The sequence below is a fragment of the Oncorhynchus clarkii genome, chromosome 20 (genome assembly GCF_045791955.1).
Source record: "Oncorhynchus clarkii lewisi isolate Uvic-CL-2024 chromosome 20, UVic_Ocla_1.0, whole genome shotgun sequence".
In the NCBI taxonomy this organism is placed as follows: Eukaryota; Metazoa; Chordata; class Actinopteri; order Salmoniformes; family Salmonidae; genus Oncorhynchus; species Oncorhynchus clarkii.
The window spans coordinates 69,884,031-69,908,249 of record NC_092166.1 but is presented as its reverse complement, the minus strand read 5'-3'; the positions used below and the strand labels follow the sequence as shown (position 1 = coordinate 69,908,249).

Here is a 24,219-nt window from a genome sequence, read left to right as displayed (position 1 = left end):
GGGAGAAAGGGAAGAAAGGGGAGAAAAGGGAGAGAGAAAGGGGAGAAAGGGGAGAGGGTAAGGGAGAAAGGGGAGAGGGTAAGGGAGAAAAGCTAATAAAGTAATGTGATTGATGATCCTCTTTTCCCAAAGGGTCCAACACCATGTAAATTGGCCCAGACAATGCATTATGGATAAGGCAGTTGAGCTTATAGCTTGTTAATGTGTCCCTCCCTCCTAACCCACACACAGCATCCTTCCCTCCCCACTAGCCTCTCTGCTTCTGTGCCGGCGATGACATGGTCACCTCATTGTCAGGGCATGCAGATCTTTAGGTGCAGATGGAGAGTGGTGTCTCTGCTGCAATCTGCCAGACATTGCTGCAGTGCGGGGGTGAGTGTGTCTGAGAGAGGGAGATGCTGAGGCAGAGTGGAGACTTGCCCAAAGACAAGCAGTCAGCAGAGGACAGGACTGCGGCCATGTCCCATCGTTCCTCTGGTGACCCAGTGTGGTCCACACAGCTAGGCGTCCTGTCCAGGGAGACAAACGTCAGGCCATCTGTTGAAAGTTGGAGAGGAAAGCGCTTGCTTTGTTAGCCTAATACTGGGATTAGATTGAGGATGATTGGCCGAACTAGGGGGTTCCATGACCATGAGTGGTGCCCTGATCATTATACTGTTTACTGTGTCATCCCATTCATTTGGCATTTCATGGTTATGGTGAGGGTTAGGGTAAGAATAGATGTCCCTGGATCATCCATACTCACTCAACAGGTCAAATCCAAAGTTTTACGAAATACATGCAGCATGTGCAGGGATGATATTCTGCATGCAGTCAATGGCGTAATAAAAAGTGAAACCTATCTAACAAATGTGTCACTGTTTAATTGATTTATGGTTGAAATATTACAGTAATTTTGTATTTTACAAAGTACAGTAACCACACAGCATTTAAATAATTTGCATCCAATTTACCATAAAACTACCAGTTACCAGTTCCAGTCAACACAAAGCCAACACAAACCCTTTCATGGTGAAACAGTTCAATAACCAACTATAATCACCTACCTATCAAAGACAATTTTGGTATGATATACTACATCTCTATAATTGAAGTCAGTGCATCTAAGTAAATTGATAATTAACTAAAGTTACACTGTGTTTACCACTAAATAGAGATGTATGGGATGAACCCCCATCTTTCTCCTTCACAGGAGCTGGCAAACAGGCGTATATTAAAAGGGACACATTTAGCCGTTTTCTTCAATGTCGTAAAGAGGCTGTTTACATGATTGTTTTAAAATCCATCTGCTTCTTTTGACACGTCCAGATAATGTCGGGATTGTGTTGATTTGAAGGAATTTGTGCACCATATGCTGCCAGGGCCAGGCACCTTCATCTAGGCGAGAGACACTGCTGCAGGTCTTAATGGCAACATCATTTTAGCTTGTTTATCTAATGCGACTGTTTCATGTAATTTATAGAGCTGTTGGCTGGGTTCATTCCACCACTGCATGCTAAGGAGACAGACATAAGATATGCTAATGCAAATGTTGGCCCGAACTTTGCAGCAGTAAAACAAAGCATTTGCATTTGATATAGCACATAATAAACTGGTTATTAGCATTTTAAATATGTCAAACAAACTTGAAAAATGTGGGGTGCGCTGTTGGCTTTTATAGCTCACAGCCACACACACCACAGCCCCATATGAAAGTCTGTGATTTAATGTTTTTGTACAATGTCACATAAAGATGCTTAACTCTGTTGACAGGCCTAAACTGTCAATTATTCAACACACAATTTGTAAAAAAGGACAGGAACAAGTATATTACTTTAAGTAAGTCCCATTAAGATTCTGTTCAAATGTGCCTAACAGAATATGTTACAGTATCCAACTTTGAGAAAACTATTGATGTCCTTTGTCCTCTTGCTTAAGGAGTTGTAAACATCGCGTTAAGACTATTTGATTAAAGACATTAAGCTATATGACTGCTATGGAGCAAGACTATTCATCATCAGTTACTAAAGAGCACCTTTGTAATTCTACAGATTCAATACATCTGATACAGTACAGATGTAGGATCTTAATTTGATCACCCTCTTGCAGGAGATGCAGGAAACGTTAAACTTCTAGTGTATTTGAGATTTAGAAAGGCTTCTGAAGTTTGTCATTTTCACTTTGAAATTTCAGACTTGATTTTCCTTTACAATTCTTTTTATCAACCCCTACAAAAATGACCATTAATAATAATCCATATAATAATTCACATTTCCTGTTGCTGCAGGATTATTTTCCTTCTGTAGCAAACGGACAGACGGACTGACGGACTGACGGACACAGACAGACAGACAGACAGACAGACAGACAGACAGACAGACAGACAGACAGACAGACAGACAGACAGACAGACAGACAGACAGACAGACAGACAGACAGACTGACGGACGGACTGACGGACTGACGGACGTATCCAAAGGGACTGGAGGACAATTATAAGAGTACAGATGGTCCTGTAAAAACACACATTCAAACTCAGCCCTTTTGTTTTTATGTATTTTATTAGAGAAGCTGGTGTTGAATATATGTTTAGATTTACAATCTGATCAAACCAACAACAAAAATGGCATATTTTGGGATCAGGCTGTTGTCCATTTCTATTAGGAAGAAAAAGTGACAATATGAAAATGGTTGATTCTATTATTCAGCTTTTGAGATTTTACATTTCAATTGTACTTCTAGTAACTTAGATCAGTTTTAGGATATCTGATAGTGTGTGTGTTTGTGTGTGTGTGTGTGTGTGTGCGTACATTTAACGCATGCGTACATGTATATATCTTTAGGAGTAAGCTGGTGAATAGAACCCACATGATTCCCAGTCACCGGCAAGGCATTCTGTCCGTGCCACTCTCACCCCATTAGTATGGAAATGAGGCTGGTGTGACAGGTGGCCTCACAACCAACACAATTAACTTTCTCCATTAGCTGATGTGCTGACAAAACAGAGCGGGGCCAGGAGGAGCACAAAAACATAGGCCCTAAGAGAGAGCCACAGACAGACATGTCCCATACTCCCTTCCATTGCCTGGGCGGGCTAGAATGACTCTCATAATATCCCCAAATTATCCGTCTCTCACTGCTCCCCACCGTTTCTGAAAGGAAAGATTTGCACCATTCATCCTTTTCTCTTCTAACCCGTATGTTCCATCATTTTGGGACATGGATAGCTTTCTCCAACAACTGCCGCTATGGTCTGTGTGACAAGTTGTCTCTCTTGCTTAGCCACCTCTCGCTCTACACCCCCCCCCCCCCCCCACTCCACCCCTATGTGCGCACACTCATGCACACACACATATACACAATCCCTTTAAAGCTACTCTCAGAGGGATAATTTATATATGCAAATGATTTGTTTCTTTGAAAATTTCTCCTTCCACAGAGAGGACGATTCTGCTTTGACAAGAAACGGCGACAAATGAGACTAATACCCCAAATTGCTGCATCTCCTATCACAGGCCTATTAGCTATTCATTTATGGGCGAAGATTCAAACAACCACAGCCATGAATGAATTGGTGTGGCTCAATTTGCTTTTGTCTTATTAATGTACCATTTTTATGTGGACCATCTGAAAAGGAATTTGGGTATCCAGAAGAATACTCAAACTCATTACACTTGCCAAAAATGTCTCACTCTACGGCAGATGATTTGAAGAATGTACAGAGTGTTCGGGTTCTATTGAAGCACTGAAATAGTTTGGAAATGATAAGGAACTACTGTACTAAAAAAAATGCAATTCCATGCAAATAAAATAGATAAAGTAATTATGTTGGAAATACACCACAGAACATTTGGGATAGTGCAGCATTTATTTCCAGATCTCCCACACAAGATAATTGCTTATTTTCTATAGATAAATAATATACTGTAAATTATATACTGATGTTGCACTTTTTTCCAATCCAACTACAACTTAGTGATTGGCAAGAGGAGTCCCTATGATTTGTCAAAAGCATCTCAACTAGCTCTCAATGCTACAGTTATGCAGGTTGAGGCTGTCTGCCTTGCGCATTAATTACTTCAATATTAGTTTAACCATGAAGTGAGCTGGAGGCCATACTGGTATCTGACGCAAAATAACGGCCCTTGACAAGTGAGTGCTAAGAAATAAAAATATATATATTTTTTAAGTGAGTGCTAAGGAGCTATGTTGTCTCAGTGATGGGTCTGCTCTAGGCTCTCAGGGGACTGCTACAAGGTGAACAGGGAGGTGAAGAGGAGAGAGTGAGAGGTGTGCTCTGTTTCATGTAACGGTTCATTAGTTCTAATGACTACATGACGGCCAGCTTATAGTCATCAGGGTAGTGTGATTGACAGGCCGGAGGCAAGGCTCACATGTTCTTTTAGACACATCCTACAACCTTCCCAACATAATCTCCATCAGCTTCTGGAGGAGCAGCCTGACTAGATGATACTTTCATACTATTCCTACTCTTTATACTATGACTAGAGGAAAACTTTCAGTCATTCATTTCTGGTACATTTGTTGTGACAGTTTTGAGACAAGTTTCCATGTACATGGAGATTTGACTTAATTTGCTGTATTTACAGGAAGGCTTTGCGTTTCTTTTCTTGCTCCTCCGCAGCCCTTTCTGTTGCTGCTGTTTGGTTGACCCGCCTGCGAGTCTTGTGTTTGGGTGCGATAAAAAGAAAGAAAGAGGGAACGCAGAAAAAAAGACAGGAGAGCGCAGAAGGAGAGGAAAGGCCACCAACAATAAGAGTTTGTACAGGAATGACCCCCAGGACTAACATCCAGCCTAGAGTAAAGAAATAGACTGGGGGTGAGAGTTTGACAGGCTTTACATCGCTATAAAATCATGGCTGCTCATAAATGCACATTTTCAATCAGTTTCTTTGGAGAGTAAGGTGCTGCAAGTAAGCTCCTTGAGATGAACGGGGTAGCTCGGTCATATTGTTTTCACACAATCTTCATGGCCACAAACTACTTACTCATTCTGTAAAATAATGGTAAATGTTTGCAAAAATCATAACTGCTCTTAAAGTTTAGTTAACTTCCTCAGAGAGATCACAATGTACTCTCTACTTGATAACACTGCACTCTCCTATTTGGTCAAATCTGAATTGTTACATTCTTCTGCAAAATCAAGAATGACAAAAAGCTATTCAAAATAGCTATGAACATATGTAGAGTGAGTCCCCTCCCAGACTGTCTACAAGGGGTGTGCTAGTGGCCTGGAGAGGGATGGTAATGGTGACTGGGAGGAAGAAGTTCCCTTCCAACTGGAAAGCACTACATACCATCCCTGATGGGGATCTCTTAGCTGATAAAGACAACGTTTACCCAATGTGTTATTAGTAAACTATACTTCTCTGGGCTGTCTTGCCTATTGTGCCCTACGTGTTCTGTGGCTAAGCAGCAGTGTAGGCAGTTCGTTCCACCAATGTTGTGTTTTTTAAGAAGCGCCATTTTGTAGGATTCTTTTTTGTTAAAATGATGTCATAAAGAGCACATGTTCAACTTAATAAAAAATATGTTTTCCCAATTCAAGTGGTTAAATACAAATTTGACTATAGTAAGTGTCCATTAAGTGCCAAATAAAGTAACAGGGTTGATGACTTCATCTTAACAAAACACACATTTGCACAACTATGGGACAAAACAGACAGGGTTGGCTTAGATTGTTGACAACATGTAAACTATAGTTAGTCTCCAATGTTTATTGAAAACATAAATACATTTGCACAATGAGCACTTCTTCTCTCTCAAATACATTGTTACAGTTGTAGGATCGCTAGCTAGCGTATTTGAGCCATATTAGCATTGACATGAAATCATTCTAAACACCTCAAAACAAGATATGGCATCAAGAACAAGATGACATTTGCTGAAACTAGTCAATTATGATTCCCCACATGGCAGTTTCTTGTCATTCCTTTCAATCCTTCAACCCAGATTTTAGCAGAGATGCAGAGAAGCATATTTTGTTAGTCAGGAGGATACAAACAGCTCAAGAGGTATGCTTAGATTAGCAGAAAATACTTTATGATAATATCATGATATTTGTGTATTAATTATGATTCCATGATACATGCCTGTATTGATGTGTGTTATAATCCCACATAGTGTAATTTGGATGTAATATCCTAGGCATGTTAGTGCAGTATATTGAGATGTGTAATTTACAAGTCAGAATGACACCCTCATTAAAATGACAATTGAACCAGTAAAGCGCTATGCTTAGATAACCGCTGCAGAAAAAAATACATTTATATATATACATTTTGATAAGGAACAAGCAGGGCCACCATGCTCTTCAGCAGTATGGGTGGGGAAGAGAACCCCTCCCTCTCCTCCATCTTTTACTGAAGACTGCAAGGTCATTTTGGTTCAAAATGTCTTTGGACAGGATCAAGGCTTTTTTTCAGGCTGTTTTTTGTCACAAACACACACATCTGCATTTTCAACTCCTTACCTCCCACTTTGTCGATATGTGCGAATGTGTAATTAATGAAACAACCCCTCTCAGATTGGTTCAGACAATGGACAGTGAGCTTTTCACCAGCCCCTGTTGGCGGCCAAAGCAAGGCCAGTCCCTATTCTCCTTACATGTAACCCCACTCTAGCACAATGCACCCCTCCTCTGTCCAGCTTATCTGCCAAGCTTACATATTAATCTGTTCTCTCCTACTCCCTTCTTGGGGAGCCCCCATGCAAACCTTCATTTTCTGGTCATGTGCACCCATAGGAAGGGGGCGAACCAGACACAAAGTGACATAAAAAGCAGAATAGGGGCTGCCAGGCTGAAACTGAGCCTGAAAAGAGGCATGGGAGATGAACAATTGTCCCCAGTGAAAGGGACGGTTAAAAGAAGGCGCTGAGGGGCTGGTACAGCGATGTAGTCCAAGTCTCTAGTCAGCAAGCTCTACCTACCAGACAGACAGAGCCATGCTAAAGCTAAACCAGGGCCCGTGGGCCATCTGGCTGCTTGAGAGAAGGCACAGAACCACAACCACGCAGGCATACCAGCACTCAACCACTATAAGGGAGGTTTTTGTTCCTCCTGACACCTCTGACCTCACCAGTAATGCCACACTATCACCGTACAACTCCAAAATCAACAGGTCATCACTTACATGTTTCAACATTAATGCCCATCCTATCAATGGATGGAAAAGATTGAGATGAGTGAGAACAGACTTGGACATACTATAGGCTTCCTCTTGTAAAAAAGAATCTGCTACATGCATTTCCAAGATTCTTTTTCAAAGCTCAAAATGTAATCATGAAGACATGACTTACTTGAGAGTTTTCAAAGTGTTTTCAACTAGATCAAGTGCTTGCTTCAACATTTCAACGCCTTTAAAAAGTAACAGTGCTAATGGCCTGGGTAGGGAGTTTTGATTGAGTGAGTATTACGTGAGTTACAGCTGTGTGAACTAAATACCCCTGAATGCCTCAAACAGCTTAAGAGAGTTTTGTTTCTGAACTTTTCAATTCAACAAAGAACATGAAAGAGCACATTTAGCACTGAAATGTAAATGCTCTTGTTTTGCCTAATTAATGTAAATGCCTTCTCAGAACAAAACAGCTCTCCAAATATTAATTAGAACCTAAATATTCATGGTGAAGCTCCTTGTGAGCCATTTAATTAGGGAGCTTTTATTGTTTGATCGTAATGTTAATTAGATATTTCTAATTTGAAGATTTGTTTACTTGTCATATAACAGAATACAGAATCAAGGAACATAAAGTTTTATTGATATATCGTATTTAACTCAGCAACACCATGGTACAGTATCTGGATTGGAAAAGTCTTAAAGCTAGAATCCTTAATTGAAACAATAACAAAATCGGCCGCCCCACCTCTACTTCAGTGAAAAGCTGAGTGATTGGTCTGGAGAAATGTAAACACTCAAATTCATAGACAGAGCTATGGGTGCAACCAAATAAAAATGAAAAGAATAACGATTTAATTACATTTGTCTTGTGCAACACTATCAAACCAACTCCTTCAACATTCAGCAAAACATTGACGGCCTCCAAGACACGGCTCTGACCTTGACCCCTCACTCAGACTTATAGCGGCAGGATGTTTCCCACCAAGACCAGGGCTTTTCAATCCAAGGATGTTGAACTCATTCTGTCTGGTTTCAATGATGATGGTGGAGTACATTCACTTTACATGCTGACTATTGCTGATTCATTCACATTTTACTACTGTTGGGCCTTCGTGGGTTATTGGGCCATTACTGTGCCGTGCAGGCCACCCTGGAGCAGCTGAAAACTGTGGTTTGTTGTGCTGCTAATTATATTGTGTCTCTGCTGAATAGATCCTCTTAAAGGACTTACATGCTGAGACCAGGGAACCAAGGGTCTGTTCAGGAGTGTCCCAAAGTAACAGGCCGTTCAGATAGAAATATGTTGTGTAAAATAGACATGTAAACAAGAGTAAGGAATATTCAGTATGCTGCACACTCCTGAACTTGGTCATGTGTATATTCTGTGTTCAGCATGCATTGCTGAATAAAATTACTGTTTCAATCTGAATAGATTCATTTTCGAATGGCAACAAGTTAATACAAAAAACAGTTACATGGACTTTCATTAAAAGCTGTTGATCAGGTTTTGTATCTGTTCTTCGGTTGTCTGTTCTGATTGAAGAAACTTAAGAGTGAAACTTTATGAACAGAAGATAGTTGAAGCATTTTTTATAACAGTAAGGCCCAAAGAATCTCAAATATTTTTTTTTTGTCCATGGTGTAACTCACTTCACCCACAGCGTAAGCAGTAAATCCAGGGCGGCTCAGTGTTGGTCATTGTGCCAGAGGATTGTGTTGGTCCTCAGACACCAACCTATTATCGCAGATTATTGTGAAATAGACACAAATTACTTATTCTAAATTCAGAGACAGGCACACGTAAAAGTCCACTTTTCGTGTACAGTACACTATTTTGTATACAGTACATTTCAATCCAACCCAGACACTGTGGAGAGCTGGAGGGCTGTTCAACTTCCTCGTCCATGCAGGGCTGACAATGTGGTCCATCAAGAGGTTTCATTCTGTCCACAATAAAAGTAGTTCATTCCAATTCTGGCCATGGTGACAGAAGCCCTGTTTTTACCTGTCATTAACATGCATCCTTAATCCTGATCTTGTCCTGATTTTGATCTGATCTTGTCTGTTTACACTTATAAGATCAGATCACAATGCGTCTTTTAATTGTCTAAAATTGTGGGCTCAATCAGAATGTGGACAAGATCAAGAAATGTTAGACCCAGGTATAAACGGGGCTTTAGAGAGCACAGCATCTAAACTCCTGTAACACAAGAAATTAAATGTGATGTCTGTTATATGTTGTTTTTGATGATGACACAATACTGCACTTTTTATATTCACCATTTTTTGATCGTACAGAAGATTATTACGGATGATTTTGATCGGACAGAAGATATTTGAAAGTTGAAGAACAACTTTCAAGTATCTAGCATGAGCTGTATATGAACAGGTAAAACATATGGCTACACACAATGAAGCTTTTTCAGACAGCACTTGTTATGCCCAAAAACCAGACTCTTTTGAAGGAGTTGTTTTCTCTGCCAGCATTCTAAGCTGACCAACAGGGTTGTATGACTAAATGGCATCAGGTCTGTTTTGGGAGAAGCTGCCGAGAGCGTGGGGAAGAGAGAAAGTGTGGGATGGGGTGAATAATGAAAAAGCAGAGGGGCTTAAGAAATGAATTGAGGCACATTAGAGGCAACCTGCTGGGACTGTACCGCTAAGTAAGAGGGATTTTTTTTTTAAATCCTCAATTTAGGCCAATGTCCTGGTCCTTGGTGCAGGGTAAGCAGCGTGGGCCTAGTGCACTGGTGGGAGGGTGGGAGGGGCCTCACTCATTCTGCTGATTGGTGTTTCCCTCCCCTGGGGCAGTTGTGAGTAGGTGAGCCCCCCCCCCCCCCCCCCCCCCCCCCCCACTCCACAGCCACACAAACCACCATGACACCTTCCTTTCACCTCCCTGCGCCTCGGAGCAGTTCCCTCTCCCCCTGGCTCTCTCTCATTGAGACATTTCTCCACATTGCCTGGATTAGGAACACTTTCACTTAGATCTATGTGGTTGCCCCACAGACAAAGAAACACTTGGGGACAGGATTAGTAGGATTAAAAGGGATTCACATATGTCCAGTTCAAGCAATTGGTATTCAAAGCTTTAAACTTTCAAATGCCACCAAGAGAGAGCAAAGAAGTCCAGCGCTTTTCTTTGCATTGCAGCACCTTTATGAGGGATGGTTTCTTTTCTATTCCAACAATGACATGGTGGGGGGTTTTATTGCTGTGGAACACCAAGTAGAATATGAGATTGAGTTTTTTTTTTTGTGGCTGGCACTATTGGATGGATGATGCTTGTACCCCTCCAATTACTGTGCATTCAATTATTCCTCTCCTCCATGACAAAAGAGTATGCCCCTTTGAAGATAGGAACTATCTAGTCTCAATGTTTTCTTAAACTTCAGTAATATTGTTCCCAGTATCTCTCATGTGTTTTATGATACTTCATCACAGAGTTGGTTCAATTTCTATCGAATTCTATCGAGTTAGTTTAATTTCTATCTAGTTATCTTCTATTTTTCAGTCATCCTTCAAATGGTTGTATATATTTGTGTCCAATATAATGCAGATGAAATGACTAATTAAGTGATAATGAGTGGTTTCTGTAATTGTGGTCATTTTCTGTCCATTGGGACACAAGTTTTCATCAACAAGTTTTATAGTTCTACATCAACATTTCTACAGGATAAGATTCACTGATGTGCATGCACTGCCATACATTCTGTTTCTAGGTTAAATGTATTTATTTTAAGGATGAACATTATTAACACAATTATAACATTATTCATGACTAGAGGATTGGTGGTGTTATTATTGTTATTATTATTATTATCATTATTATTATTACTTGTATTATTACTTTTATAATAATTAGCATTATTATGATGCTGAACATTTTCCTATATACTTTTTAAATGTCTTATTCGTTAATGTTTCATGTTTTATGTACTGACTAAAGTTTATCACAATATTGCTGATACTCTCCACAAATTAAATGAGACTACTGCAGTATAAGGATACATTATATTCGTTGAAAGTTATCTTATTAAAGTGTTGGAATTCCTATGTAGGCTAATGTAAATTACACATTTAGAAAAAGTAAGTAAATAATCAGCCTATTAGCCTATAGCTAGGCCAATAAAAAGTTTCGAATGTTCTGTTTGAATTGAACAGATATTTAATTTAACCTATACGCAATTCAAGGTTCAGAATGGTGGTACAGTACGCTATGAAGGCCTACCACATGTACCACATGAGCAATATATTTAGGCCTAATGTAATATCATTAGGCTATGCAGGCATAGCGTATAGGCCTACTAAAACCAACCACCTTAGGAAAACCGGGTTACGTTGCTACATTTGGGCAATTCATCTTCAAGTCTAACTTTGGTTTCCATTCTGGAGGTTGTCGCATTTTACCCCCAAATTTAGTAAGGCACTTAATGAGATTTGTAGGGGTAAAAAGGTATGACTATTACGTCTATATATTTACACACCTTATGTAGCAACAAGAATTACAACAGGCTAATGACATAACATTGTTATTAATATAGACATAATAATAATAACAGTTGTTGTTGTGGTTGTTGTCATAATCAATTCAAAAATATTCTCAACATAATGCTAAATCTTCTATTTAATAAGCAATGACACAGTATATTTGTGTGAATCATTTGTATAACTAAATGAAAACCACATGTAGTTTTTGATTGGAAGTTGAGTAGCCTACCTACTCTGTTGCAGTTGTGCATCAAGCGTCCTGGCCCATTCCATTTCCAGCTTGGCCTCTGATGGGGATTACTATTTTTTGGCTGTCATACATGGCCTATAATTGTGATGATATAATACATTAATTTCAAATCTAAATGTCATGTTATGGCAGGTGTATACCTAGGGTGGAAGGTCACTTCACTTATAACAAATACAACCACGAGAGTCAGATAACATATAAGCAATGTTACGCGGATTCCTGCATGGCTGAGAATAGTGAGAAACGGAAGATTTATCAAATCAGGTCAAACAGATGCATTTTCATACAGGATCTGAAAATGAATTAATGAACAAATAAAGTACATATTATAGCACGTTATAATGATAGCATATCATGAATTAGTCTAATTTATGTACCGGGAACGTGTGAGATAGGCTACCATATTTGCTTTTATCAAATTCTAAATCAATATCTTATCCGTTTTCGGGAAGTCCCCTTGTTAACTGATAATTACTGAAACGTCATGAGGTTGAATAGACTTAGAATCGATTTGCTTATCAGGCTATTCATGTGGTATTATGGAATATATCATATTATGTTGCTTGTGAGCAAAAATAACGTCCGGTTGTGCGTCCGTCATTGACAGTCTATCCTAAACGGCAGCGAAACTCATCAATGTTATTCCTTCTCTCTCGACAGCACGACAAAGTTAGAATGTGCATACTGCAGATTAACATATTTTCCAGCGATTTGGAGAATATAGTGGTCGATCCCAAACACACGATGCATGACCAGGCTCCACCACATGTTAAGTTTTCCAGAATTTGAGTGCTACCCAGTTTTAATAAAAGCATTTAAAAAATGCATTACAAACAAAGTGAAGCTGATCAAACAATACTTTCAAACTAACCCGTTATTATTTCTAGAGAGCCACAGAGAGTTTTCAAGTTGTCTTGGTTTCAGATGATCCAGGACTGAAGTGTTCCCCCCACGGTGGCATTACAATGAATAGGAATAGATGTCCCTTTGGTCAATGGGACAGTCAAAGGACACCGCCCTGTATAATAATGGGGACGTCATCCTAACAAGACCATTATGAAATGAATAGGAGGGCTCTTTTTGTTTGCCTTCTCGCAAGCAGCACTATAAATACTCCGAGCGCTCTTTTAACTCACCACAGAGCAAGAGGTGCACCCGCGAGATAAGATTACTCGCAGCTATCCGGCCAACAAGCCCACTGTGTCGACTCCTTCGTTGTTACCTACACCTCCTTCCCAAAAAGAGGACGGAACTCAAACGACAGAATCGGGTGATAGAGTGTGACTTAAAAACAGGGCAGAGATAGAGAGGGAAGCAGCGACCTCCTACCCAAACCGAGCTAATAAAATGCATTCTGACTCCAGCTCGAGCAGATCTTCCTCACCAGACATGGATGGGATGTATCTCAGAGACCACCTCAATTCAGTGTCCTCGACGCAGAACGAACTCCTCCAGAAGATGACGAGCGAGCACCTTTCCAGGCACGGGGAAAAGTCACCTGGCGGGAGCAAGTACAAACTCAAGAAGCAAGTGACGGAGCAAGAGATTCAGCATCTGAGGCTGAAAATCAACGGACGGGAGCGCAAGAGGATGCATGACTTGAACCTGGCGATGGACGGCCTCCGGGAAGTCATGCCGTATGCACACGGTCCGTCCGTGAGAAAGCTGTCTAAAATTGCCACTCTCCTGCTCGCCAGAAACTACATCCTGATGCTCAACAGCTCACTGGACGAGATGAAAAGGCTGGTTGGAGAAATCTACGGCGGACATCATTCTACGTTCCACTGCGGGACAGTGAGCGGGCACTCTGGCAACCCAGCGCATCAGGTGCATCCGCTGCTCGGGAGCGCGCTGTCCTCGTCCACGTCCTCCACCCTCACCACCACTTTACCGGGACTAACCTCCATCCGAGCACCTCATTCCCTAATGAAGAGTGCCCCTGCACCCCCTCTTCAACTCGGCAGCGGTTTCCAGCACTGGTCAGGTTTACCTTGCCCGTGCCCCATATGTCAAGTACCTCCACCCCCTCATATTCCTATCAGTTCAGCGGGACTGACGAGACTTACAAGTGAAAACAAGGACGTGATGAAGTAATTTGGGACATCCGATACAGAATGGTGTCAACGTGTACAGTAAATTGTGAATTGGACATGAAGAACGAACCTCAATGCATGCATTGTTTGTCTGTTTATTTGTTTTTGCGTATGAGATAAATATCCTCCCTGTAACAAAGATCCTGTGAAAATACTTTTTTCTTGGTAAAACTTTTGCCGGTTATTTGGTGTCACCAGAGATGCATTCACACAGTGTACATATGTTTCTTTGTAAAAAAAAAAAACAACAACTTCTAAAACATTAAGCTGTAGATGTCTGAATGTAACCTTACGTTTCGAGCACTGAAGGTGATCGTAGCACAACATACTTGCTGTTCTGAAAGGGCGAAGAAAGTTGCATGCAGATTTAATATTTTTGTTTTTTACATCATTTGTGAAAGTGAAGAATGTCCTTTCCTTGTAACAAGGATGGTGAAATCGCATTCTACAGTGTATGAACATTGTATTAGTATATATTTAGTTCGAAAAAGGTTGACATTAAATGGATCTTGATTACTCCATAGAATTCTGAAAATGCTTTTAGCTTTGTGGCGTTATTCTGTGTCCATTTGTATGTAGAACTTCTTTAGCATGGCTTCAGAACAACTAAAGCATGATTGTTTTGCTGGAAATAATTTGTTATGCCCAGAGACCCTGCGTCTTTATTTTTGTACATTCTTGATGATTGATGAAATATTTATTATTGCCCAGTGTTCCTGGATGACATTTCAATAAAACTGATATAATGAACCATATATGCTGCTTTGTCTGTCCATGCCATGTCATAATGTATCTAATATGGCCTCAATTAAGGACATTTATTCCGGTGGATTATTTATTCATAGATTAAAGCCATTTCTAAATATATGTTTGGTCTAGTAGCCTAATATGGATGCTTTGAGTGATTGGAATCATGCAGTCTGCCAATAATGCCTTTACTTTAATGTCATTTTTTAATGAATTTGTAGACCGTGTCCTAACATATCTATAGACTGTATACAACGTTTTAATACAGTCCACATAAGAGGTAGGCCTATTGATTCCTCAACATAGGATACTTGCTAACTTGTATTTGTTTCTGTTCATTCATTGTGGTGTAGTGAGAGCAAAATATTTGCTTTGCAGGCTGGCAAAATAATTATCCAGTGCAGTTGGCAATGTTTACACGTGGGCCTAATACAATCTGTTATTGGAACGTCCACTAGATTACACAAGTGCAGAAATAGAAAACGAAGGAGTTCTGAATACAAATTACACCCATGGGGGTTAGACGAGTTTTGATGCAGCAACTAACACCAGTAGAAACGTTGCTTAAACATCTGGGAGCATCTGCAGAAAAGTGTGGGCATTCTGCTTGATTGACTTTAGATTCCCTTTAGCCAGAAGACATTTTCCATTTCCCACAAATGAACCAGAAATGAACATTCCCAGTATTTATCCTCATACTGAAAATAATCTTCATTAAACTAATCTTTATCAGTGGGCAGCATAATTATAAGACCCTCATTTTATTGATCACATCTGAATGCACATTTGAACTATCATGTACATTGCTAGATCTATACTGTATGTAGCTTACCTAGATAAACACATTTTCTGTCCAGAATTATACAAAATCCTCATGTTTGCATTATAGTGATTTTCTTGTGTTGACGGAAGTGTTTAGAGAGAGTAGGCCTATCGATATAAACACCCGATAATGAATGGTTTGACTTAACTTTCTCAAAACATTATTACATACTTTCATTGTTAACTCCAATTTCATGATATTTTAATAACATAATGATATTTATCCTAATTGCACATCCCAACACCACCCTCACTTCTAACTGTTGATATTAGGCCTACTTCTTATAACAATAACTCAACCATTTTAATAGGTCTACAGTAGCCTTACTAAGAATATATATAAATAATCCATGTAAATATAATGACATGTCCGATATGCCTAGGCCTATATTTTAAACAAATAAATTACTAATACAACATATTTCTGATCATACAATGTGCTTCAATTATTTCATAATTAGATGCGCGTTATGGAACTGTTGAGCCCTTAAATGCTACATGAACCTCCATGGGATCAGAAAGCGCTTTGGCAGGTCCCCGGAGTCCTTTCACTGGCGCATCGCTGATCAGATAGGCAGAAACAGAATGTATGTTTGTGGAGATTACAAGTTAATTGTTCATGGGGGAATGTGGATCGAAACACATCAGAAGACTTCGTTGGGATTACAGGATCCTAAATGCAAGAGATTATGCATTCAGCAGCCATTATTCGAGCATGTAAATGAGCCAGTAAGCCTTTTGTAACTTTGTCGTTGGAAAGCTCAAGTTCTTTCCTCGTAGTAACTGCTGTAGGTTGGGAGAGTGAAAGGGGGAGTTCATTTTACACTTTGTCTGACGGATAATAACAGTTACGGTTAGACTGTCCATGCCAGATGGGGTTTATATAGACGGGTTGCAAAGCCCCATCAAAACGAAGCTTTTAAATATTTTGTTCTTAAAACGGTGCCAGGGAAAGATTCTGCCTGGCAGTAATCTTATAATCATGAGATATGTTTAAAAAAGAAATAATACTTTTCAGTATATCAGTTCAGATTTATCATGCCGTAAAGAACATTTACAATCCAGTGGTGTGAGAAAAATGTGCCAGCAGTTATTTAATATCTTAACCTGTTACTCTGCGAAGTATTCTTAAAATGATGATATTCCTAATATACAATGATGCTTGCTTGATGATGTAGTTCATAATATGAACTATATCATAAAGTATGCCTAGCAAGCAAGTATCAATGGATATTAGCAATGCATGTGAATATAACTATGTGCTGTTCTACCATCACTCCTGTAACATTGATTGATCTTACTCCAAATTGGGAGTTCACATGCATGCAATTTTGCAAATGCTTCCAGAAAATATATTGGACTCATATGGATAATCTGACCTTTGTAAATAATAAAGAATGAATATTGAGGCTGCAGGTACCCTAGTGGTTAAAGCGTTGGGCCAGTTACCGAAAGTTTGGAAGGTCGAATCCCCGAGCTGACAAGGTAAAAATCTGTCGTTTTGTTAGGCCGTCATTGTAAATAAGAATTTGATCTTAACTGACATGCCTAGTTAAACAAAAATATCATGAATATAGTTCAAACATGTTGTGTGATTACCCTTGAGAGGCAACTATCTGGACAAAAATATGTTATGATGTTTGACCCTCACTCCTCCAACACATTTTACATCAATAATAATGAACTATTGGAAAAAGCAACAGTCAGCAAAATATGCATTTATTTCTTATCATAAAGGCCCAGTGCAGGTAAAAAAGGGATGTCCCTATGGTTTATTTATATTTTCACACTATGAGGTTGGAATAATACTGTGAAATTGTGACAATTATGATAATGCCATTTTAGTGTAAGAGCTGTTTGGTGGGATGGTTTTGGCCTGCCAGGTGACATCACCAGGTGGTAAATTAGTTAATAGACCAATAAGAAAGAGAGTTCAAAACAAATCTGCCAATAACAGCTAGTTTTCATTTTCTCCCTCCCCACTCAGACCACTCACAGGCAGTCCTAGCAAAATTCTTGCTCGAATAAGCTATTTTTGTTTATTTTTTTACCATTTTAATTGAAAACAATCATAGTAAGGTACTTAATTTTTACCCAGAAATTATTTGATATTGAGATAAAAACGGCTGTATTGGACCTTTAACATCATTGGACATGCTATCTGAAATAAAATATAACCAAAAACAGACAGTTATTTTAACAAAATTACAGTTAATTAGCACATTATGTAAAAAAATATATATACATTTTCCCTTTTGTAATGTCTCTTCTTTCCAAAGTACAATCCACAATAGTACTAAAAAACTGATTTACTATCAATTGATCATAGTATAATTTATTTTTCAGAATTTTGAAGAAAATATACATTTTGTCATATTTATTTGGTAAAAACAACTGCCATATAAAGGGACAGTACATCAAAATGTACTTAATGATATGCCTTAAAAGTGAATAATCAATTGATCCTGAGAGACAGTGACTTGATTTTATTTATTTACTTACCCCACAGAAGCTTTAGCATTGCTGTTAGCAAGCCAATGGGAGTGTTAGGGGCTAATGAGCTATGGCAGCATGTTTCATAAAGCCTGCCCAAGTCCTCAATGTCATTTCAAACCAAATGTTATAGCAACCAAAATGTCATTACTAGGATATTATAGGAATTCTCGTATTTATACAACATTTTCAGTAGATAAACAGTTTTTAGCAGAATACACACCAATGAGCTGTTTGGACAGCAACTAAGCATACATTTAAGGTCATTTTGAGTTCCTATACAGTCACAACTGCTATATACGCGTATAACCATAGGTGAGTGTGTAAAGGGCTCAGGCTCACCAGGTGATCTGTCTATCTGGTCAAAATCACAGGGAAAGGGAGATACCTAGTCAGTTGTACAACTGAAATGTGTCTTCTGCATTTAACCCAACCCCTCTGAATCAGAGAGGTGCACAGGGTTGCCATAATCAACAACCACATCCTCGACGCCCGGGGAACAGTGGGTTAATTGCCTTGCCAGAAGACAGATTTTTACCTTGTCAGCTCAGGGATTCGATTCAACTACCTTTCGGTTAAAGGCCCAACGCCCTAACCACTAGGCTACCTGCCACCCATACTGATACAGGTCCATCCCCCTCCACCCACTGAGGGTATGGATAACTTGGTATTATGTCTCCAGAGAAACCTAGACTTAAATAAAGGTCTTATTGATCAAAATACTAAAAGCGGAAATAGGTGTTTTTGTCTGGGGTCAAAATGGCCCCAAAGTCCACATTGATACAGAAACACTAAACAATTATTTAAAATGAATAAAAACAAGTGGATTAACAAAGTCATGAACAATTGGAAGGGTGAATAAAACACCTTTGAGATACAGTATGATCAAAAATATGCCTCTGGGGTCAAAATGACCAGTCATTTGCTTGAGGGTTAAGATATGAGTACTCTTCTCATTGTTTGAGAGTCTGTTTGAATTTCTTTGTTTTGTCCTTTATTCGAACATCATCTCTGTGAGATTGTGGAGGAAAACTCTAGGTAATTGTATCGGCCTAATAACCTATTTGGTTGCTATGAATTAGACGTTACTTGGTAGTTTTCTCTCCATGCAACTCCCTTTGTTGTCTTTAATTACAGTTTTGCAGCTAATAAAATTGCTCCCTGCTGGAGATTCATCAGACATGCTGATTGTCATGATGATAACACCTCTGTGAACAAAAGTAGTTTGTTTATAGTAAGTGCTGCTGTGGTAGAACAGTGATGAGTGGGAAGTTCTACATTAAATGCTCCCATACAAAAAATATTGAATGTACTTTGATTATTCGTTTTTGATTTAGACTATGCAGGTTGAATAACTTTTATTAACTGTAAAAAAAATATTTAAAAAATAGAGCTGTATATGAATCCAGTAGATATTATTTTTTTACTTCTTAATTGTTCAGGCTTACAATTCTCTGGCTGAAAGAGTGAGATAGATAGAGATTCGCTTCACCACACCAGCTATTCTATTGGTGCTTATTCAGAACCAGGCAGATTGGGAGCCTAAATAGCCTTAAAACAACATAAGGGTCACTAAAGAACCAATGAGAAGGACTTTCATGCTCCCAAGTAATTTCTTGAAGGGTTTAAATGAAAAGACAACCCTGCTAAGTAGCCCCCTTCTTTTCAGCAGTGACAAATGGCCAGTCATCTTCAGTGGACACACCTGTTACTGGAAACACTCCACATTATACACGTTGAGAGTGGCCTTGTTAAGATCAGATTCCCCTCAAAGGTTCCGCACAATAGATATGCATGCTAACAATGCTGCTGGCCCAGAGCTAAAAGCTCTGCGTCAAAGCAGGGCTTGTGCCGGGCAAGACTGGGGGCTGCAATTGAAAATACATTTCAGTTGAATAAGGGGCATTGGCTGCATCAGAGGAGCTGCTGCCCCCTCATAGAACAAAAGCAGTTGTGGGGATAAGTTATTGACTCCAGTGACAGGGTGAATGCAGTTCATTATGTTTGCCAGTTCTTGTGCACTCTGAGTCTGTCTGGGGTCTGAATTAGGTGGCAGGTGCAGCAGCCATTGCCTCTCTGCCCCAGGGGAATGCCTGTCATCAGCTGATTTCATAGACAAATAATTATCCCACATAGCCAAAACAGAAAGCATATTTCCATCATAAGCACATTTTGCCACAGCCATTAGTGTCTGAGCTCATTTGCATGTTAATTGTGCAGTTAGAGAGGTCTATGTTGACGTTTCCCTTCCTCACATTTTGATTGGAGGGGAAATGGAACTAGGAAATGTTTTCTATGCTTGTTCAATTGTTGGTTGGTCATAATATCTTGTTTACACAATTTGGAGGATTGGTGGATTTGTAAAAGGATCAGTCTATAATTCTCCCAGAGCCTGTCAACATCACAAAAAATCTAACTGTGTTGCATAGTCATATTTAGAAATGTCCATGCTTTCTGACAGAAATGTAACTCAAGTATAAACTACTGCCATATTTACATTTACATTGCACAAGCTAATGTAGCGAGAGTTTGGGACTATAAGGTTCTATCTGCAATTATACAATGGGTGGGTCTAATCCTGAATGCTTATTGGTTAAGAGCGCATTCCAGCCAGTGTCTATTCCACAAGTTACCACCGGCTAAATCTGACGTTAAAATGTCTATTTACTCACTTCCATTTGACTGCGCAATCCACTGTCTCATCAACCCAGCTAGGCAAATTATAAACTTGATCTAATGTAGCGAGTGCTTGGGACTATAAGTTTCTATCTGCAAAAAAACATGACTCTGAGATAATTGGGTTCAATGTTCCGAACCCTCATTGGTTTGAATGGTGTCAACAATTTTGATCTTCAATTCTTTTGAACTTAACAACAGCAATTAGGATGTATAGGTAGAGAACATGGAACAGAACAAGGCTATGTAAATAACTCTATTTTGACAAATGCAGATATCACCTTATGGTCCCAAGCTCCCAAGCTCACGATAGGGCCTAGCAATTCTGGGTGACTCATTACTTGCATTTATCTGATTTATGGAGAATTATGTTTATGATAGATGTTATTGATATATTGATACCTTTTCAGACAAATAACGGATTATGCCAGACGTCTGAAGCATTTTCAACTGCAAAATGGGGGAGATCATCTCACTCAAGTCCATGGAACCAGTCAACCAGACACCTGCTAGAATAGCAGGCTGTTTACACACTTCCAACACAACATCCAAGTCGGCTTTGGTGTCAGTTTTGTGTAAATACAGAAGAGAGAGAAATCAAGCTACCGTTTCTGTGAGCAGTAATGTCCTCCCACAGTGTCTGACAGATGGCGTTCACTAGTTGGCCATAAATGGCTGTCACAGAGTGTTTGTCTGTCTGCCAGTAGCCTATGGTTAAGGGACTCCCTGGGAGAATGTTACTGTCCTGACACCGCTGAAAACGAACTGTCCTTGATTGTCAACCACAGACAACCATGGCCCTCGCGCCACCCCAACCTTCTGGCCAGAAAGGCTAGGTTGGGGGAGCAGGTGCAGAGAGGAGAGATATATCTATTTAAATCATAGGCTACCACATGCTTCAAATCTGCCCTGAATAAAGCCACTCTCCATGATGATATTGGGGACATGTTCAACATAAAACAAGATGTTTCTACTGTCTGTGTTCAATAAAGGGAATCAACAGGAGAGTGTTTGCTGAGTGATTACCTGTAATTTCCCAAGGTTTATTACCCGGAATAAAAATATATATTTTCCTCTTGTCCTTTTCAGCAAAGGATCATCGTTGTAAGGATAGAGGGGCTCATTTCCAATGATCATAGGACACAAGATGACTCATGATCACCTGAGTATCTGATGCCTGTATCAATAGAGACAATCAAAATAGTGTATTCATGCACATCAAACAGAACTTTGTTTGTTGAAAGCATTTCCTCATTATCATAGTCTTGGACATTAGTGAGACAGAGCGTTTAGTCGCAGTGATCCATCATGTGTGTGTGTAGGGTGAATCTTAGTAGACAGAAGGTGGGGGGACATTCCCCAGAGAGGGGAAAGGAGGGAGAAGGGTTAAAGGGGTAGAGGGGGTGCCCGTGGGCGGTGGTCTGTGTGCCAGCTCCGAGCCTGGCAGAGGGCACTGTGGCTTGGCCCCACTCAGCAGGAAGTTGCTGTGTGACAAAGTGAAACATGGACGTGTGAGGAACAAGCCATCACTGTGTCCCAGACCACAGAAGTTAAACGGACACGGCAGATACAAAGAAGCCGATACATTTTCAATGTGGGGAAAATAAATGGAATAAATTCATTTGAATTAACGAGACTAAAATGAATCAGAACTTTAGAATCAATGATGATTTTAACCTTTTGAGGGTCTCCTACTAGATCTAGGGCTTGCTTACAGCACTGGAAGACTGGGGAGTATGACATGCTCAGTAATCCCTCAAATCTCCTGCACAAGTCGACTATCAGCTAAGACATCCTCATTGGGGCCGGGGACCACAGGTACCCTTAAAACACACAGATTTTTTTAAATGGATTTGCTCCCTAGAAGGGATATGATTTCAAAATACATCAGATTGAACAGAATTGATACAATGAATAGTTAATCACACACACACAAAGGCTAGTCTGGACCACTAATTAGGGGCCGAATGGCAGGGTCCTCTTGTAGCTCCTTCAGCTGACACATCTCATTGGCTTCTATAATGGGGAAGCTGTTTAGCAGGGAGACGGCTGATGCGCTGACAGCTTGGCAAAATGTGCTTGCCTTAGCGCCACATGATGCTTATGGAAATGAGGAGGATGCAGATGGGACCGCGAGGGCCCGTGATCAAACTACATAGACTTGATGGGAGTTTACCGCGCGTGGACAGTTAAGGTATGGTGAGATTCAGGTAAGGGAGAAGACGCTGTCGGCTCAGTCGTGGCTCTATCCAACAGACAGAGTTTATTTAATAGCAGCCATGCGCCAACACCACAGTCCCTCCTTACCCTCATCTCACTTAACTCTATCTCACAAGTCTCTTGGCAGAGCGGCAGTTGGCAAGCCTCACCAAAGTAATCATGTGCCAAAGTGAGTCCGTCACAGTTGGTGATTTTGATCAATTTCAACTTAAACAACGGACAGACAGCTTGCCGCAACAAACAAACATGTAAATATATGTCAACACATTTGTACACATTTGTATTGAGTTGGAAGGGCTGCTTTTAAAGGGGAAGACACTAGATTGATACCAACAGCCACTTTATCAGATGATAACTACGATCTAAATGACAGTGTATCGAATATAAAGTGGATCCGCCTTCATCCAGAGTGCACACTGTTGGGAGAGAGGAACCACACAGCCCATGCATCCCTATAAATCCTAAATGTTGAATGGAGAGCTAGGAGCAGTGAACAGATCTAATTATAGGCAGGAATTAACAGTGGTATGAAAACAGAAGCGACAGCACCAGTGGTCTGCCTGCAGCATGGCAACGAGAGCCCTGACGTCTGGATGGGCCAGTCATCATATGGACAAATCACAACTGATCTGGGAATGTAATGGCTGCCAGATGTTAGCGCTTTGTACCAAATGGCTCTCCTGGGAGCTCACCTAATCTGTGAGGAGACATCACATGGGGGGATGTAGCGTATGTTTGTGTGTGTGTTTGTGTGAGAGAGAGACAGAGAGAGGGAGAGAGAGAGAGAGAGAGAGAGAGAGAGAGAGAGAGAGAGAGAGAGAGAGAGAGAGAGAAAATAAAACAGAGAGAAAGAAAGAGAAAAAGGGAAAGCTATGGAGTAAGTGGAGTTAAGAGTGCTAGAAGCCTACTTAAATGTGAAAGTCTTCCCACACCAACTTTTACTTTTACAGAGGAAAACCTTTACTAGACATTCTCTAATCTGAATTCACAACCAAGAGTTGAACAATAAAGACAAGGGGATGTTTACCAGCCGTCAAGCCCCGCTATGTTCCTAAGCTGTAGTTTGGTTTATTGAGCCCTGTGGACGGGTAGTACAACAGTCAGTATGGTTACAGCATGGCACTCTCATTGTCTTCCATCTCACAGCAATGAGAGATGTTATAGTATGGGTGGAATTAGCTCGCTGCCTCAATCTAACCTGCTATGGTAAAGGCAGCAGATGTTGGCTGATAGGTGTTGGATGCTGTGATGGAATCCAGCAGCTGGTCACCATGACAGTCCCAATCAGGGAGGATAGTGACACACTGCT

The 24,219-nt window shown here is 40.1% G+C and overlaps 1 protein-coding gene across 1 annotated transcript; it reads left to right on the top strand.

Annotated features, from left to right (window-relative positions):
* Nucleotides 1–13,206: 13,206 nt before the first annotated feature.
* Nucleotides 13,207–13,953, top strand: LOC139375678 (oligodendrocyte transcription factor 3-like). The gene has a single exon (XM_071117483.1). The coding sequence runs from the start codon at nt 13,207–13,209 to the stop codon at nt 13,951–13,953; it is 747 nt and encodes a 248-aa protein (XP_070973584.1).
* Nucleotides 13,954–24,219: the final 10,266 nt, after the last annotated feature.